Source organism: Antechinus flavipes, chromosome 2, assembly GCF_016432865.1.
Source record: "Antechinus flavipes isolate AdamAnt ecotype Samford, QLD, Australia chromosome 2, AdamAnt_v2, whole genome shotgun sequence".
In the NCBI taxonomy this organism is placed as follows: Eukaryota; Metazoa; Chordata; class Mammalia; order Dasyuromorphia; family Dasyuridae; genus Antechinus; species Antechinus flavipes.
In genome coordinates this window covers 563,523,715-563,542,677 of record NC_067399.1, presented here as the reverse complement: position 1 = coordinate 563,542,677, position 18,963 = coordinate 563,523,715, and the positions used below count along the sequence as shown (strand labels likewise).

Here is an 18,963-nt window from a genome sequence, read left to right as displayed (position 1 = left end):
TTTTACTTTGAGCTGGAAGTTGGGTTACTGGCCTTCTAGGCTAAATCCCTTATTTTATAGATGATGAAATTATTTAATGCCCTATATTACTAAAACTTTGGGGGAAATTCTAAAACTGCTCACATTTATATAGTACTTCAAGACTTATAAAATGTTTTTCTCACAAATTCTGAGGTAGGCTACAGCAAGTTTTATTCCCATTTTAAGATGAAGAGACTGAAATTTGGATTTTTTAAATTTTTGCTAGGCAGTTGGGGATGAGTGACTTGCCAAAGGTCACACAGCTAGTACATGTTGAATGTCTGAGATTGGATTTGAACTCAGGCCCTTTTGACTCCAGGGCTGTTGCTCTGTTCACTGTGCCATCTAGCTACTCCTTCAGAAAAAAATGGATCCCACAAGTGATAATTGTGAGAGTCTAGAGTCAAATCCAGATCCCTCCTAACTCCTTATCAGAGCTCTTTGGATTTGCAAAGCTAATGATTTTTTAAAGTACATATTTATCATGTATGATTCCTTAGTATTTGTATTTTAGTACTTTTATTGTATTATGCCTTACATTTTACAACATATTTTCATATCATGATCTCATTTCACTGTAACAAAAATTCCATGAGGGAGGACTGGTACATATTAACATTCCCATTTTATGGATGAAAAATCTAAATTTATAGAATTCTGTGATCACCCTATATTTACACAGCTGGTAAATAGTAGAACTGGAATTAAAATTCAGATCTTTTTGCCAGTCCTCTTTTTATAATAGCTCAGGACCTCAGAGTGACTGATAGCTACTAGAAAGATTGGATCTCATAAGACTAAATTAGGGATAAAGTATTAACATACAAAGTCAGGAAATTTAAGTGGTCTGCTTAGTCTAGTCTTTTTTCCATTACACTAAAAAATACACTGTGAAACAGATGCCCTATATTTGCTGATGCTTCAGAACATACATTTCTAAATTGTTAATATTGTTTGATTCCACTCTTTCTCATGAAGCAAGGAGATATGGGGAAGAGCGTGGAGATGGATTAAAAAGTACTGAGACTGCCTTCCTGTGTAGTTTGAAGAATCAATATCATACAAAGGGTACAATGCCTTGAAACCTGACAAACTTGATGTTGGGTGAAACTGTGACTAAGGTGGAAGGACTGGCCTTTTGCTCTGAAGGAGTGATTCTTCTTTTCCATGATAATTCTCATGAACTTCCACTGGGACCACATTGTTTGGCTCTCCTTCCGAAGTTTTCTCTCTTCCTTTCTGACCTTCCTTTACTCTTGATTCTTTCTGGATATAAGAAGTTGGGAGGTCACTGGCTCTTCTGTAGTAGCCAGAATTAGATTTTCTGGAAGAAGAACTATCTCTGTTTCTCTACACAACACAGCTCTATTTTGCTAGAATCAACTTTTCTTTTCACTGTTTTGCCCTCTGCCTTCCATCTTCCCCATCCAGACTATAAACTGAATTTTTTTCTTTCCCTGAGTTCCAAAAATTTCTAGCTATGGCTCTGTTAAAAATCCAGGAAGAAAAACTGGCCATCTCAAAAGGTTTTCCTGATAATGACCTCAGTTTTCTAGGTCTAAACAAACTCCTTAAAGGAAGAATTTGTCTTTAATATTTGTAATCTCAGTGTCTACCACAGAACACATGCATGTTGGTTGGCTGATTAGTTGATTGACAAAAATTAGGTAGTTTAATTAGCAGAAATCCCAGGGCCTTTGCTTCTCTAATATTCTGCAGTTCTATGATTCATACTCATAGCTCTGGAAAATCTGAGTATCTATTATGAGAGATTAATTCCTGTTTCAGCCAGAAACACCAGCTGTTTGTGAAATCCTGATGGAGAAAAGTAGGGCAGCCTCAAAGAACATGAAATTGAACAATATTGCCTTTTGAAAAACTCCCTATCCCAGAAATGCATATTATTCCAAGTGTTGAGAAACAGCCCCACCATAAGAATTATTTTAATGCCTCAAAGATCAGGCCTGTGAATGAGATAAACTCAGATTATTAAAAAGAAAGTAATTATGGAGAGATGAGAGAGCAATGAAGCTGGAATAAAATATGTACATTTGTTAAAACAATAGCTACAATAGGAAGAAATCTCCATTGGGCAGGTTTTCTAAGTTTTAGAATTGGAGAAGCTAGCTGCCTGTGTTTCTCTGGCCACGTTGCAGAGTTGGAGGCCTGTAGGAATTTTGAACAACTTCACTTTTGACTTTGCCAGAATAATTTTAGGGCATTGTCTGAGGAAGCATAAGGACAGTTTTGGTCATTGCCTGCTATTCTACTGCCCCTGCTGGGAGAAAGGGAAAAAGGTTTTAAATTAAAATGAAATGCCAGAAATCAAGAAATTGAGAAAACTAGACCAGAGAAGGGAAGTTTCGTTCTGTGAGAATGGATTGAATAGAGCATCTTTTCTATTGGGGTGGCTGATTATATTTTAAGTAGCTGCTATGTGGTGGTTTTCCCCCCAAGTGGGAAACCCTCTGACCTCTCCCATCAAATGGTATAACAAACTGAATAGCAGTAACAGCAGTAGACAAAGAATATATTCTGTACAGGATGCTGTGTCAGGCACAGAGTATAGCAAAGATGTGATCCCTGTCCTTAGAGGAACTTTGGTAAAATGAATTACAGTTATAATAATAGCTGACTCTTTATATAGGGTTATAATGATAACCAATTCATTTTAGAGGGTGTCCTGAAGATCTTTTAGTGAAGCTTTAGACTATCTTAAAGTTTATAGCTTTAAAACTACATTAAAGCTTAAAACTAGACTAAGAATTTTGGTACACATCGTGTAATGCTTTGAGGGTTGCAAAGCCGTTTATACACGTTGTCTTGATTAAACCTTATTATAATTTTATGAGAGTAAGTGCTGCATTATTATTCTCATTTTGAGGGTGAAAAAACTGAAATTCATAGAGGTTAAGTGACTTGCCCATGAACTTGTCATGAAATATCAGAGATAAAGGTTTGAACCCAGGTTTTCCTGGCCACAAATTCAGTGCGTCATAAACTATAACTTTCTGCTTTTTAAAAAAAAAGCAGACAGAACATAAACAAATGAAGTATAATCTCAAAAGCAATGGGAATTTTCTTTTAATTATAAAAACCTGAATTTATCCCAAAGAACATTATCCTTTTCAAAGGATTCACCTACTGCAATTAGATAATGACATTTATATAAGGCTTTAAGGTTTCCAAAGTGCTTTACATATGGGAACTCATTTGGTCCTCATAACTCTGTGAGATATTTGCTATTATTATCCACATTTTACAGGTGAAGAAACTGAGTCTGAAATATATTATGTGACTTGCTCAAAATAATACTACTAGTTACTATCAGAAACAGTATTTGAACTTGAATCTTCCTGACTCTATCTACTGTACCATTTAGCTGCCTTCTTTTCACTCATAAAATGCTTCTATCAGTAGAGTCTTTGGTTCAGACAAAATCTGTAGCATCATCTAGTTCATCCTCCTCATTTGATGTAGCAGGAAACTGAGGTGAATTGTATATAAGCTTTTCACTGTTACTTGGCAAGTCAGAGACAGAGATTGGACTGGATCCCATGTATCTGCTTCCTAGTCCAGTACTCTTTCCATTGTACTCTTTTCATTGTCTTGTGCTGTTCAAAATGCCTTTGAAACATGTTCTGCAGCTGCTTTTTGTGCTCATTAATAAGTCAATCAAGACTGGGCAGCTAGATGGTGCAGTGGGGTTGAGTACTGGCCCTGAAGTCAGGAGGATCTGAGTTCAAATCCAGTCTCAGACTCTTAATACTTACTAGCTGTGTGACTCTGAGGAAAGTCATTTAACCCCATTTTGCCTTGCAAAAAATGTCAGTCAAGAAAGACTTTCTTGCTAATTCACAGTTATGCCTCATTTTTGACCAAAAAAATGATAACAGTATTTACCTTCATCCATTAGATCACTCTTTCCACTAGAAGTGATTTTGAATGACTTTTGTTTGTTAAAAAATGAAAACAAACAAACAAAAAACCCAAGTACATCTTCAGGGGACAAATTGTACTTTGTCCACAACCCGAAAGGTATGTTATAAAGGCTTTTATGTCAATTACTAAAAAGTAGTTCCCTCAAATATTTTGAGAAATGGAAACATTGTTGGAATAAGTTTGTCATTTATCTAGGGGATCACTGTGATGGGGACATCACATATTTGTATGTCATGTTCCAGTGTATTTGCAAACATAGCAGTTTAATTATCTTATAAGCATAGCTTCTTTAGAAGAGGAACTAATCCTGAGAGAAATATGTCCTGGTGTTTCATTACAGGATGGGGCTTCAGCATGGGAACCAACTATCATTTCCACAGCTGGAGGGTGTTTGTGATTGTCTGTGCTCTCCCATGCATGGCATCAATGGTGGCCCTGAAGTTCATGCCAGAGAGTCCACGGTTTTTATTGGAGGTAAGTTAGCATAGAATATTAATAGTATTTCATAGTGAATTCAATAAGCAACCAACTGAAGAATTCAAATCTGAATGTTTTTACATTCAGGATCCCTGATCTTTTCTTAACTTCCTAGGCTCTGGTGAGAAACTCCTACATCCTTAAGTTTGGGTTGGTTCTTATTTTTTAATGACTGAATCTTCAATTTTTTTTCCTCTTCTAGCAGTTTATTTCTTGAAACCAAAATTTTGGGACTTTTGGGAATTCCTTCACATGGGCTGATAAATTAACTTTACCTAAACTACTACTCTTGCTATTATAGCTCAAGGGAGCCTCCAGCACTATGCAGCTTGTTAGAGAGAAGGAAAAAAACAAGGAGTAGTACAGAAGGCACCAAAGAACAACCTAAAACAGTATTGAGAGGACAAACTGTCTCTTCTATTTTTGGCACTTGTCATGTTTTGGGTGAAAAACACACTAGAGTTGACTCTGCTGCAAAGCACAAAATGGGATTAACTAAGAATTAAGGATTCCAGGGAAAGGAGAGCAATGTTCTAATAAGGAATCAAAGGAGAGAAATCCAGATTATAGGGACAAAGGAAGAGATAGGAGCAATGAACTCAGGGAAGTAAGAATTATAGATGTAGTAAACTTCTGATGGTCGAACATGGCCCTTGTGGTAAATTTGATTGGAATCTGACACTAGTGACTTGAGAGAACAAGGATGATAGATAAAGGAGGAAAGAAAGAAGTAACTTAGAAGGCTAGAAAACCTTAAAGCAAAAGATTATCACAGAAGGAATTAAATAAATATCTCATGGATTATCATTATTAAAAATTGTTCATAATGAAGGATGATAATAATATTTAACATTTGAGCATGGATTATTTCACTGATTTCAGTATTCCTTTTACTGATACAGATTATGAGTTTAATAAATATCATTTAATTCAAAGCGCTGTAATATGCAATTTTTCCATATCTAGACAATCTTTATGAGTTGCTATGGTAAAGAAACTCCCAAAATAACAAAGCCTTATCACCTGGTAGTCAATCTTCTGATAATAAATCTCTTAACATTTAGCCAGGCTGGCTTGTAAGTGATAGATACACATATGCGATGGAGTTTACACTCAAAGCTTTTCCAACTTAGTAGGAAATGCCAGTTCTCATTCTTCTGACATAAGTTTTGTGAACCATGTTTGATCAACATGCAGTGAAGAAATTGGATCCTGGATACTTTATAATAAAAACATCATTCCTGATTTATATATAAGATTAACAGGGAATCTTCATCAAGAGTTGAATGAATCTCAATGACTGATGAAAAAGAAATAAAGCTTAGAAGAAAACATCACCACATCTTAGAAAGACTTTTTCTTCCTAAGGATAGGAAGTATGAGAGGGATATCCTCCTCAGTTAAATGAGGGCAAGATGAAAAGAGATTGTCATAGTTGATTTGGAATAATACTTCCTTTGACTTTTTCAGATGGGTAAACATGATGAAGCCTGGATGATTCTTAAGCATGTGCATGACACCAATATGCGTGCCAAAGGTGCACCTGAGAAAGTATTTACAGTAAGTATGCAATTGCCTTCAGAAAACCATCTATGATTCTTTTAAGACAGGTATTCTCTGCATTAACTCTGACAAGCAACCCACCCAAACAATATCTTCACTTTCCCCCCTCATTGATTAGTTTTCATCACTTCCATCAATGTCTACTTCAAAACTCACCTCCTCTAGGAGGTAATATCTGAGCACGTTGACCATTATATCCTCATCTACTCCTTTGTAAGACTCATACTTCCAATCTAAATCATACCTTTTTTTCCACTTTCTGAAATTTCATGACGTTGGTATGAAATTTAAAAAATGTCTATTTTTTAGTTTCCTCACTTAAAATGTAAGCTCTTTATAAAAGGGCATGGTGTCTTAGTTATATCACATTCTAATATATAAAATACTAAATATATAAGTTATTTGTTAAAAAGTGACTGTTACCTAAGCTTTTAGGAAATGTTATTCTTAAATCAATCCAAAGGATTTATTCTATTTTTTGAGTTCTGGGTTATTTGTTTTCCCTTCACAACACTTTGCAATGTTAAGAGTACTCATTTTTCAAAAGATTATATCCTTCCTTTAGGATTAACTTTGATATTTTAGTATTCTAAAGGAAAATGTGATACTTTTTACATGAGGACTAACATCTATTTTTTCATTTTCTTATTCATTATTTATTTTTAACATTAAAAAATGTCCTGAATTTTCTCTCTTCCCATTCTACTCCACTCTCTGAAGAAGCATGCACTATATTAACAATTATATATATTTCCACATTAGCTATATTGTAAAAAAGCAAGAAAAATAAAATGAGAAAATTATACTTCATTTTACACCTAAAGTTGATCAGTTTTTTCCCTGAAAGTATATAACATTTTTCAATATGAGCATTTTGAAATAGTCTTGGATTATTGTGTCTTTCAAAGTTGATCTTCCTCACAGTATCACTGTTACTATGTATAATGAATTCTTGGTTTTGCCCACTTCATTTTGCATCAGTTCATGTAAATCTTTCTATGTTTTCTGAAAGCCTGGTCATTTCTTATAGTACAGTAGTACTATCCATCACTCCATCACAATCATATGTCATGGTTTGTTTATCCATTCCATAATTGATGGGCATCCCCTCTATTTCTAATTCTTTACCAACTTAAAAAAGAGTTGCTATAAATATTTTTGTACATATAGATTTTTCCCTTTTTCTTTTACCTATTTGGGGGCACACACTAGTAATGGTTTTGCTGGATAAAGGTATTTTCACAGATTTTTAGCCCTTTGGGCACAGTCCTAAATTGTTCTCTAGAATGGTTGAACCAGTTCACAATTCCACCAACAGTTCATTAGTGTACTTATTTTCTCTTATCTCTTCTAGTATTTGACATTTCTGATAGTTGTGAGGTGGTACCTTAGAACTGATTTAATTTGCATTTTCTAATATGTACTAATTGAGAACTTTTTTCTATATGCTTATAGTAGTATTTATTTCTTCTTCTGAAAACCAACTGTTTATATCCCTTGACAATTTTCACTTGGGGAATGAATCCTATTTTTATTTGTGTCAGTTCCTTATACATTTGAGAAGAATGCTTTCTGAGAGAAACTTCCCATAACATTTTTTAAAATATTACTTCATTATTTATGGTACTTTTAATCAAAATGTGGTCTGCTTATTTCTTTTAATTAAATCTATTTTTGCTTTTACTTTGAGATCATAATTACTACCATGCCTTTTTAAAAAACTTCAGCCAAAATATAACAGAACCTGCTCTAACATCTTATTTTAACTCTCTCTCTCTCTCTCTGTGTATGTGTGTGTGTATGTGTGTGTATCTTTCTGTTTCAAATGTGTCTCTTGTAAACAATATATTTTTGGAATCTTGTATCTAATCATTTCCATTTTGTGGGTGAGCTCATCCCATTCAGATTCACAGTTATGACCACTATGTGTTTCCCTCCATCACATTTTCTTCTGTTTATCTTTCCTTTTCGCTTTCTTTATCCTATCCGTCCTCAAAAATATGTTTTGCTTCTGACCACTGCTTAGTCTGGCCTCCCTTTCATTATTTCCCCTCTTTGTCTTATCCCCTTCTCCTCTTTTTTCCTTGTGCATAGATTACTGAATATATGTGTGTATACATACATATATATGTATATACATATATGTATACTATATACATATGTATATCTTTTTCCCTCTTTGAAGTAATTCTGATGAGAGTGAGGTTCAAACATTGCCTTCCATATCTCTATTTCCCCTTTACCATAAAAGCTCTTCCTTGCATGTCTCTTTTATTTGAAATATTTCCCCCATTGTACCTCTCTTCACCCCCTTCTCCCTGTTCATCCTTTTCTCCCTCCTTAGCAAGGAGACACTGGTCACTATGTGAACTCCAGACTGGCCTCCATATGACTCCTCCAAATTGTCTTAGGCTGGAAAAATGAATCAGCCTGACCTTTTGTTGCCTACTTCCCCAAAACTTGGTTAGAAGCATTATTTTAAAGTTGCTTGGAGAAGAATTTTGACATAGTTTGTCTGGGTTGCTTCCTCCAATACATCATCTTGGCTCTGCCCCCTACCATTATTTATTTCAATGATGGGCACAAATCCTAAGTGAGTTTGGGCAGATGGGAGACAGGAAATCCAGTGAGTAGCAGACTGAAATCTTGTAGCCAGTTGCTTTGAAGCTAATGTATACAAATAATAATTTCTAGTATTTACATAGCATTTAATGTTTGCAAAGTGCTTTAGAAACAATACCTCATTTTATCCTCACAGCAACCATGTCATGTAAGTACTTTTGATTATTATTCCCATTTTAAAGATGAGGAGACTAAGACTGAGAGAAATTAAAAGCCTTGACAAGGGTCAAACGAGAAAATCTTTGAGCACAACTTCTGTCTTCAGTTGTAGCTAAACAATTGTAGCAATTGTGTAATTATTCTTTTGACTGTTTATTCTTTATGTATCATTTCATATTAGTTTTATGAATGTAATCATAAAGCCTGTTTTTTACTGCGAATTACCTTGAAGTGATTTGACAAAATTTATTAGAAAAAGAGTTACAAGGCAGTGTGTATTATAGTTGTAACTAGGAAGAGACTATTGAAACTTTGTCTCAGAGTGCCGTTATCTGAGGGGTTATTCCTCTATCTCCCTACCCTATGCATGATGGTCTTACATAGACTCTATGCTCTGTGGTACCTTCCCTGAGGGCCATGCTCCTCTCTTAAGCTATCTCCCAGGATTCTCTTGCCACCTTAAAAAGATAGATTGGTTGTACTTTGGATATTGTTAGTTGGGCCATTAGGGCTGCTGTGGTTGCTTTCTTTCCCAGAACAATTATATCTTCCATGAAAAGCTAGTTCTCTGTGCCTCTTACCCTGTGTGTGCATCTAAATTTGCACTGGATACTAAAATGCTTAACTATAGCTCTGGTCAGGCTAAACTTTTCCAAAAGTCAGACTTGAATTCTCTCCATAGTTTTTAGCTGAATGGTGCTAAGGTGTTCCACATACTGCAATGAATTTCCTAAACCCATCTGTCTAGTCTTCACTGTTGCACTAGTTTGCTAGGGGAAATGGGATGACTGTTATCTCCCAGTGAATTCACAAACCAAGGTAGAAATAGGTCAATTTATAATTTAGAGTATGAATCTGAGTAGTGTGCTCTAGTTAATTATAATTTAAAGTAATTGTACTTTATTTCATAGGCATGCCAATGCTCAGATCTCTCTGGGATTGGTTAATATTCTTCTTAAGGATAAAAGAAGAAAGAAAAGTAGGATATGTTTGCTATTCTCTATGTTTTAGAATTAAAGCAGTGTTTAATGGTAAAAAGTATCTTTGTGGGATTACTAACACATGATTTCAATCAATCCACAAATTCTTAAATCAAAGAACTCCCCACAACACATAATAGTAGTGTGCATGTAGGGGTATGTGTGTGCATGTGCATGTGTTTGTGTATATGTGTTTGTAGAGGTATTTAGACTTTTCTGGGAGGGGAAGGTGTTGCTAAAATATAGAGGGCACTGACTTTTACTCCTTTGGGAAGGAGAACAATTGAACTTATTGTATAAGCAATAAGAGTAATTAGTTAAAATACCAGATGGTGTCCTTCCTATCTAGCCCACCTATCCTTTTGCATTCAGCTGGGGGACCTTCACCATCAGTTTCTTGGTGAGTTGTTTTGGCCATGGATACCAGACTTACTAGATTCTTCTGCCTTCTTGAGTTTTGCTGAGCCTGAATGAGTTTCTTAAAACAAGTCATATAGTATTCAAATCCCATGCAAAATGCAAAGGAACAATTATTTGTTAATATTATTATTCTTATTCTAATTTCATTTGTTATATGTATGATAACAAATAATATTTGTTAACATTTCTTGTGATGATCTGAAGTAGTTGGCTATTACCTTATCTAATATCTTAAGTGCACAGAGAAGGGACCTTATCCTTAGATACAGGCCCCTACTCTGTCCTTTATGTTCATGGAGGTCTTTCCTTTTTGGTCTTTCCCCTTTGCTCTGTGTTGGTCATATAATACTACCTCATGTTTTGTAAGCAATGATGGTCATTTCCTATGACAAGCTACTAACTCTGTATGTTGGGTAGACTGCAAAAACAAGTTTGCATTGTGGATGCTTCTAATCTCATCTTTACTCTATCCATATAATGCAGTGTGACACAAAAGAAAGAGCTTTGAACTGGGAATCAGGAGAGTTAGATTCTAATCCTAGCTTTGATTAGCTATATGGTCTTGGTTCTCAGTTTTTTTCCATCTATAAAAGATGAATAATACCTGTTTCATTGTACTGTTATAAAGATCAAATGTGATACTACAATTGTGAAAGATGTCATTATGATTATTCATCCATTTCCATAGGACATAAAATAGAGAACAAACTAAACTTTAAGTCACATCTTATTCTAAAAGTGGAGCATCTTATTCTACTAATGGAGCAACCAGGTTTCTGAAAAGAATAATGAATACAGATTAAGAGGAACTGGCCCATCAACTATCCTTGAAATTTGCTACCTGCATATTTATAGGGAAGACATTTCACTTCTCAGGGCCTCCATTTCCTCATCTGAATTATGAATAACATTGTTTCCAGCTTTAATTCTACAATATTATTTTTCCATTGACCTGCCATAGTTAGGATGAAAATGGTTCATTGAGAAAGGTAAAGTGATCCATAAGCTAGGCACTGATGTATCATTTCATTGGGCTGATCTTTTCTTACAAGACATCTAGAAATAATTCCAAAACCAGAGTTTTTTATATAAATAGATAAGGAGCAAAAAAATGGAAAAACATGATATCACTTTGAGTTTATACTCTTTAACTTAGATTTTATTTTTTTCTACTTTCAGGTTTCCCATATCAAAACTCCCAAGCAAATAGATGAGTTCATTGAAATACAAAGTTCAACAGGGACTTGGTACCAACGTTGGCTGGTTAGATTTACCACTACTTTTAAACAGGTATGAATATGAATGATTGATTCTCTTGTGGGAGTCTAGCTTTGAAGGGATTTACAGCCTCAGGGAGGAGAATGAATAAAGGTATTGGATAATGTCCAAAAGGCCCCTTACTTATTCTGGGCTGTGGGAGGCAGTGCCTGAGTGTTTTGGTGTGTGTCAGGAGACTTGGCAGATAATAACTAGTTATACAACCCTGGGCAAATTATTTAAGTGTGTCTCAGTTTCTTCATCTGTAAAATGAGGAGGTTGGCCTTGATTATCTCCAAATGTTCATCTCCTTTATATATCAGCTAATAGAATCATATGGCTTACATGAAATCCTAGCCCCCACAAGTATCTGTTTTTGGCAAGGAAGCATGTAAATGTAATATAGAAGAGAACCTTCTGAATGTAAAAGCTATTCTTGTCCGAAACTAACACCCATATATACAACTTGACTACCTGAGGTTCTTAAGTGCCTTGTTTATTTATCCTTTCAACATTTGGCTCTGTATGTTTTACATTATATTTTTGGACATTTCTTCATTTTCACTGGACTGAAGATACAGCACTATGTATCAGGGATATTAATGGACAGCAAATCTATACCACCTGAAGATTCAGAATGAATTATTTTACCTCCAGGGACCTGTCTATGATTTTCAAAAGATCTCTTGTATTCTTTTATAGACAAGAGATCAAAAATCAACTCTGTAATGTCAATGAAATCCTTTCATTAGTAACCCCTCTTTGATTTGGGTTTGTAGGTCTGGGACAATGCATTATACTGTGTGATGGGTCCATACAGAATGAACACACTGATTCTGGCTGTGGTTTGGTTTACAATAGCTCTGAGGTGAGTAAGTTTGTCCTTGTCCTAGCCAATATTTTAGGAATTTATTAATAGCATCGGATATGAATCTATAACATACTAGTACTCTAAACTGCATAACAAGTAAATGGTGTTCTAAATTTGCTTATTTTAGTCAAGCAGCATAAGCTTAGAGTGGTTCTGATTTTTCCTAGCCAGATTATCATCTTCCCACTAATTTGCTTTTGTAAAAACTACAGGACGATTGGTCTGTTCAATATGGTAGCTATCTTCATTATAGCATAAGCATAAGGGAGATAAGGGGTATTTGTTGTCCTCTTATCATGTCTTTTGTCCCATGTATAGACAGAAATGTGATCTTGGCATTAGTACTGCTAGAACAAAATGATTGGAGAAAGAATAGAAATATTCTTCACTCATTGTCACAAAATAAGCAGAGGCAAATTTCACAGAAGAATCTGAAAATTCATTCCTGTATCCTCAACTATATCATCCTAATCCCTGCTGCTTGGTCCAAATCAATTTGAATAACTTTAGAAACCAGGAGATTTAGACTTATACCTGATATCTATTGTACCATGGCCATGAGTATTACAAAAAAACATAATCCTATGTTTCCTTCATTGTTGCAAAAGTGAAATTTAAGCACAATGTTAATCTCATATATTCCTTGAAGAGACAAATCTTGTTAAATAGACTCTTCTGAGCATCCACATCAGGATACAGATTAAACTAAGAGGACTCGCCATGTACTAATTTGAGAGGACAGATTTACATATATCCAAGGTCATCAGAAAACTAGGTAAATGTAAACACCAAGAAAGAAACAAACAAAACACAAAGTATATATTCATGTGTATGTATGTACACACACACACACACACACACACACACACACAGAGACAGATAGACATGTACATACACAGAGGGAAAGAGAAAGGGAAGGAGGGAAGGAGAAAATATATTAAAAGGAGCTCTTTGTCCTGACACTCTGATCTTCCTTCTTTTTGCTGCAGTTACTATGGCCTAATAGTTTGGTTCCCGGACATGATTCGCCATTTTCAAGATGAAGCTTATAAGGCCAAGGAGAAAATCTTTAAACATGAGCATCTAGAACATGTCACATTCAACTTTACACTAGAAAACCAGGTGCACGAACATGGAAAATTCTTCAGTGATAAGTAAGTTAAAGAGCTTGGACTTCCCTCATGTCAGAGTGGGAGGGTAGAAAACAACTGTTTCTTAGGAGAGAAAGATAGGAAATTGAACACTGGGGAGTCACTGTATAATATATTAATATATTGCAGACGGCATATTTAGTCTGATATGCCATCTTATACCTTTATTCAATCTGATCTGAGGGCTTTATACACTTTTGGCAGTAGTGGAAATAGTTATTTTTGCTCAGATTTTTCCAGTTGAATTCTTAGAATTTGAGAACCCCAGTCCTGGGATCTCCTGGGTTTGTAAGCATATACATAAGTGCCCTCCATTATTTACCATTACTCATTATGATTATACAATTATGAATCCATGAGAGACTTACTGGTGATAGGGTATATATGAATTTATTTTAAAAATGGATCTGGATTTTACTGGCATAGGGAACTCATGGTGATATTGTTTCTTCCCATGAAGCAGATTGCTAGCTGTTCTGCTATGTGCAATCTTATGGAATTGCCTAAGGATTCTGAGGAGGTTTTATTTGCTCAGGCTTATATGATCAACCAGAGGCAGGATTTGAACCTAGGCCTTTCTGGCTCTGATGCTTACTATCTATTCATTATATCTTACTATTTCTCAATTTATATATTTATAATTTCCCAAATTATATTCCCAATTTATATATTGAGTATACATTCATTTAGGCAAATGGTTCAATTTAATTGAAGTTCTCTGAGAGAGTATATTGTTATTTGAGTATATTATTATTTCTGTTGCTAGATAAATCTAAGAGGAATCCATAATTTCTCAGTTCAGACTGAATAAAGACATAAAATAGTAGGTTGTTGATTATTATTAATTTTTTTTTCAGTTTTAGGTTATTATAAATTTCATCCCTATTTACCTGACCAAATGGTATTTCTTTATTTGGAATTTTGGCCAGCTCTAGCTATTCACTCTTGAAAATGTGGCAAAAGTGCTTATTTAGAAGTGAATAGAAGACAATTCTTAGAAGGAGGCTTCATTTCAGTGCATTAATTTCTTCTGAGAGATCTGAAAATTGAAAAATTTCCTTGATACATTTATTACACTTAAAAAATTAGAAATAAAGTAATATATATGTTGATGGTATGGGGGTGAAGGTGGAATTTCTTTAATGGTGAATTAGTAACATAATGACAAATCATTCAGCAACCTCAACTACCTGTAACCTAGATGAAAATCTAAAAGCAAGTAAAAGATCTTGAACAATTAAAACAATGCAATTCACATTTATTAGACACCGAATGTGTGCCAGACACTGTAGTAAGAACTGGATATAAATTGTTTAAAAAGTCCATACACATTTATTTGGCTTGTAAAAGAAGCCCAAAGTTAAAACCTTCTTACTCTTACATGTAATTCTAATGGGCAATATCTGACATCATCTTTTAGCTGATTAAAAGAAGAAAAAAATTAATATGAAATGAGGATATGTTGTATTGATTCTAGGGACAGACGTATAGGACAGTTAGGAATTGAGATAGGAAAGCTATGTGAAGCATAAATGAATACTCAAAAAGAAACAGTTGCATAATATGGTAATCCAACATATTTCAATAACCCTCAAGGGTATTATAAGACATTTTTATAGGACTGTATTATAAAATAGTGTAGTAATTTATATTTGCATGATGATACTGAGTCAACAAGGAAGTTTAGTTTATGTTAATTATATTGTTTTTAAGAGAGAGAACTATGAAGATATCTTTTTGAAAAAATTGCATTGAACATAATTTTAAGTATTCTCCTATGTGTAAAACATTCCCTGATGATGCTGGATAAACGAGGAATCACATGTTCTAACATTGTGCATTATGAATTTTGATATGGGAAAGTCATGTTCTAAACTACCTCTGCCATTAGAAACCATGTAATTTTCAGCAAGTCACTTAACCTTTTAGGGGCCTTAATTTCCCCAATTATGAAATGATGGACAAGATAAGCTCTAAGGTCCTTTCTGATTCTAAAGTTATACAATCCTTCAAAAGGAATAAGCCACAGACATCATGAACATGTGGACGATACAAATAGAGCCTTGCTGTGATACCATTTGTTTTGGAGCAGAAATTCATTAGAATGAATTGGAACTCTTTCAATGGTATTAAAACAAGAAACCTTACTTGGGCAGTTTTCTTCATAATCTAGTCTGGTGGCATTGACCCCATGGACAGTATTATTTCAAGGATCTGGTGTGATACACATCTTTTTATCATTTTGGTTATAAAATTTTTAGTAATAGTTTTTATTTTCAAAATACATACAAAGATAATTTTCAACATTCACTTTTGCAAAATTTGTGTTCCAAAATTTTCTTGCTCTTCCCCATCCCCTTCCCCTAGATGGCAAGTAATACAATATAGGTAAAATATGTGCAATTCTTCTAAATATATTTCCATATGTATCATGCTGCATTAAAAAATCAGATCAAAAAAAGAAAAAAAAAAGAGAAGGGGAAAAAAAGCAAGCAAATAACAAAAAAAGATAAAAATACTATCTTGTGATGCATATTCAGTCCTCATAGTCCTCTTTTTAGACGCAGATCTCTTCATCACAAATCAGTTGGAACTAGTCTGAATCACCTCATTGTTGAAACGATTGGCTGTAAAATATAAACCTAGATTTAGACCTTTTGAAGGAATGATAAAAGTCCTTTGTGATCTCACCAACACATATAAATAGATGGATTCTAAGGTTAAGCTTTATTTGGAAAGTGGATTTTATTAATTGAATCACTCATTTCCAGTTTCTTCAATTCATCCTATTCAGGACTTTTTTCCTTTAGAAGTTGCTCTAGCAAGTCCTGACAGAAATATGATGGATAAATTGGTAGGAGCAACAAATCAGTTAGCTCACTAGAGGGAGAAAACTCTCTTTACTTAGGTCATACTGACATCTGGTGGTCTTCAATAGGAAATAGCTTCTTGCTTTGAATTCCTTCAAGCTGATTCTAAAAAACAAATGCTTCCTTATGAAATCTTTAAGCAGTTATACTCTTATTAAATATGACCATATTAGCTTGGATATAGATTAAAAATTATTGCACAGAACCAGGAGATCATTATACATGGTAACAGCAATATTATACAATGATCAATTCTGATGTACATGACTCTTTCCAACAATGAGATGATTCAGATCAGTTCCAATGATCTTGTGACGAAGAGAGCTGTCTGCACCCAGATAAAGGACTGTGGGAACTGAGTGTGGATCACAACATAACATTCTCACTCTTTTTGTTATTGTTTTCTTGCATTTTGTTTTCTTATTAATTTTCTTTCCTTTTTGACCTGATTTTTCTTATCCAGAAAGATAATTGTATAAATAAATGTTTATATATGTTGGATTTAACATATATTTTACCATGTATAACATATATTGGATTTCTTGTCATCTAGGGGAAAGAGTGAGGAGAGAGGGGAAAATGGATCAATGTTGAAAAATTATCTGTGCATATGTTTTGAAAATAAAAAGCTTTCAAAAAGAAACAAAACCTAAAAATAAATAAATAGAATAGAATATTATTCTTAAAAAAACTTGCATAATTAGCATATCCAAAAACCTCCCCCTTTTTAAAAGAAAACTCCATTTCCAGAATGTTCCCCAGTTCAGGAAATTCCCTTTAAAACCTAAACATAACAATTCCAAGGACCAAGGAACCAAGAAAGAGAGCCAGATGGTAGAGTAATTTTCCAAGATTCCAAATGCAGGTTGGAACAAAGGTAGATTGAAATTGAAATCTTAATCTAAAGTGACAGAAATGGCTCTCTCAAGTTTCTTCATGGAAGCCAAACAACACTTAAGCAGAAAAAGGTTTCTTTTTCTAGGCATTAAAAGTCTCATCTACTGAGTTAGGAATTACCTCAGGGATTGGGAAAAAATTAATAACATCAGAATAAATCAGGATAATATTTAAACACTGGAGGATTTACTAGACTAAGCCTATACTATTAAGAAATGAGGAACCATTTCTTCACTCCTATCACTGTCTTAAAATCTTAAGAACACAGTTCTTTTTGTAAAGGATTTCCTGGTCCTTCTCAGGACAGAAGTGGTCTCACCCTTGTTTGAACTTCTATAGCATTTTGTGTCATTCTCAAGAAATGTATTACTTATTACTTTATTTGAACTTTGTTAAATTATAAGTTCTTGAAAGCTGAAATTTTATCCATCTTTATAGTCTACATATCTCCTATCATAAGGTCAAACTCGTAAATTCAGCAAATATTTGTTGATTGGAAAAGGTAATTTGGGGGAAAAAAACGAGTGGAGAATCTGATTAACCATCTTCCAAGCAAGAAATCCATTATTATTTCTCTCTCATCTCAGTTCAGTTCCTGCCCCTGATACATTCTGGCTTAGCACACTATCCGGCACATGGGAGTCAATTAATAAATGTTATATTGATTTTTATATTGACCATGTACTACAGACAAGTTGCCAATCTACATTGGTGGAAGGAATTTCTACACTATAAGTTCCATTCTTGATAAAATTATAGTTATGGACCACCTCTTCCCCTCTCTAAACTACAATTTAGAATTCATATAATTAATCAATATAAAAAACAAAGACAAAATACAAAGTCAAAGATACAAAGACAAAAATAAAACAGTCCTTGTCCTCAAAGAGCTTACATTGTATTGGAGAAAACAAAATGTATACATGGAAGTATATATAGTATATATACAAAGTAAAATATGGTGGAAGATTTTTTTGGGAAGAAAGAGGGACAACTCTCAGCTGGAGGGATAATCAATGAGTAGATTCAGTTCAACAAAATTCAGATAGAAAACAGGTACCAAATAACCAGGATATCTACACATTTTATAGCATAAATTGAATGGGAAGTTCTTGGACTAATATTATCAGGTTTTCCAAGACAAAGTCTCATAATATTAAAAAATGACAGCAAAACCATCATTCTAGCTCAGTTAGCATTTTCAATATCACATCAAGGGTCAAGGCATTCAAAATTATTGATTTATGAAAAACTATATATGAAGAATCTAAAATTCATATATCACTGCAATCCTTATGCTAAAATCTGGCAGGGCTGATCTGTCACTTTGGAATAAGAATTTGGCTATAACTTCTAGTTGCCACTGAACCTCTGCAGTTTGTAGTGAGATTGTACAGTGAGTACATAGAGGGTTGGACCTGGAATCAGGTAGATCTCAGTTCAAGTATATTCCAAATATTATCTCTGTGACTTTAAATAAATCACTAGACCTCTGTCTTATCTTCCTCATCTGTAAAATCTGCTTCTCAGGATTATTCTGGGGGATAAAATGAGATAGATTTATAAAGTGCTTAGTAAATCTTAAAGAGCTATATAAATATTGTTATTATAAATTGTGGTCTAATCAAAGTCATCTAATTTTCTTTAATGGCCTCTTTTGGAGTGAGAGCTTATATTATGCATATGATAGTGCCAAAGGCTTCTCAGAATAGAAGAGGAAGGAAATTTAGTGG

At 34.2% G+C, this 18,963-nt stretch overlaps 1 protein-coding gene across 3 annotated transcripts in view; it reads left to right on the top strand.

Annotated features, from left to right (window-relative positions):
• The window catches only part of SV2B (synaptic vesicle glycoprotein 2B), a 170,842-nt gene that overhangs the window by 130,792 nt on the left and 21,087 nt on the right, over nucleotides 1-18,963 (top strand). For all 3 annotated transcript variants that reach the window (XM_051981054.1, XM_051981055.1, XM_051981056.1), the window contains exons 5-9: nucleotides 4,304-4,437; nucleotides 5,911-6,000; nucleotides 11,364-11,474; nucleotides 12,221-12,309; nucleotides 13,302-13,466. In XM_051981054.1, the coding sequence (XP_051837014.1) occupies nucleotides 4,304-4,437; nucleotides 5,911-6,000; nucleotides 11,364-11,474; nucleotides 12,221-12,309; nucleotides 13,302-13,466 (589 nt within the window). The remainder of the gene's footprint in view (nucleotides 1-4,303; nucleotides 4,438-5,910; nucleotides 6,001-11,363; nucleotides 11,475-12,220; nucleotides 12,310-13,301; nucleotides 13,467-18,963) is intronic.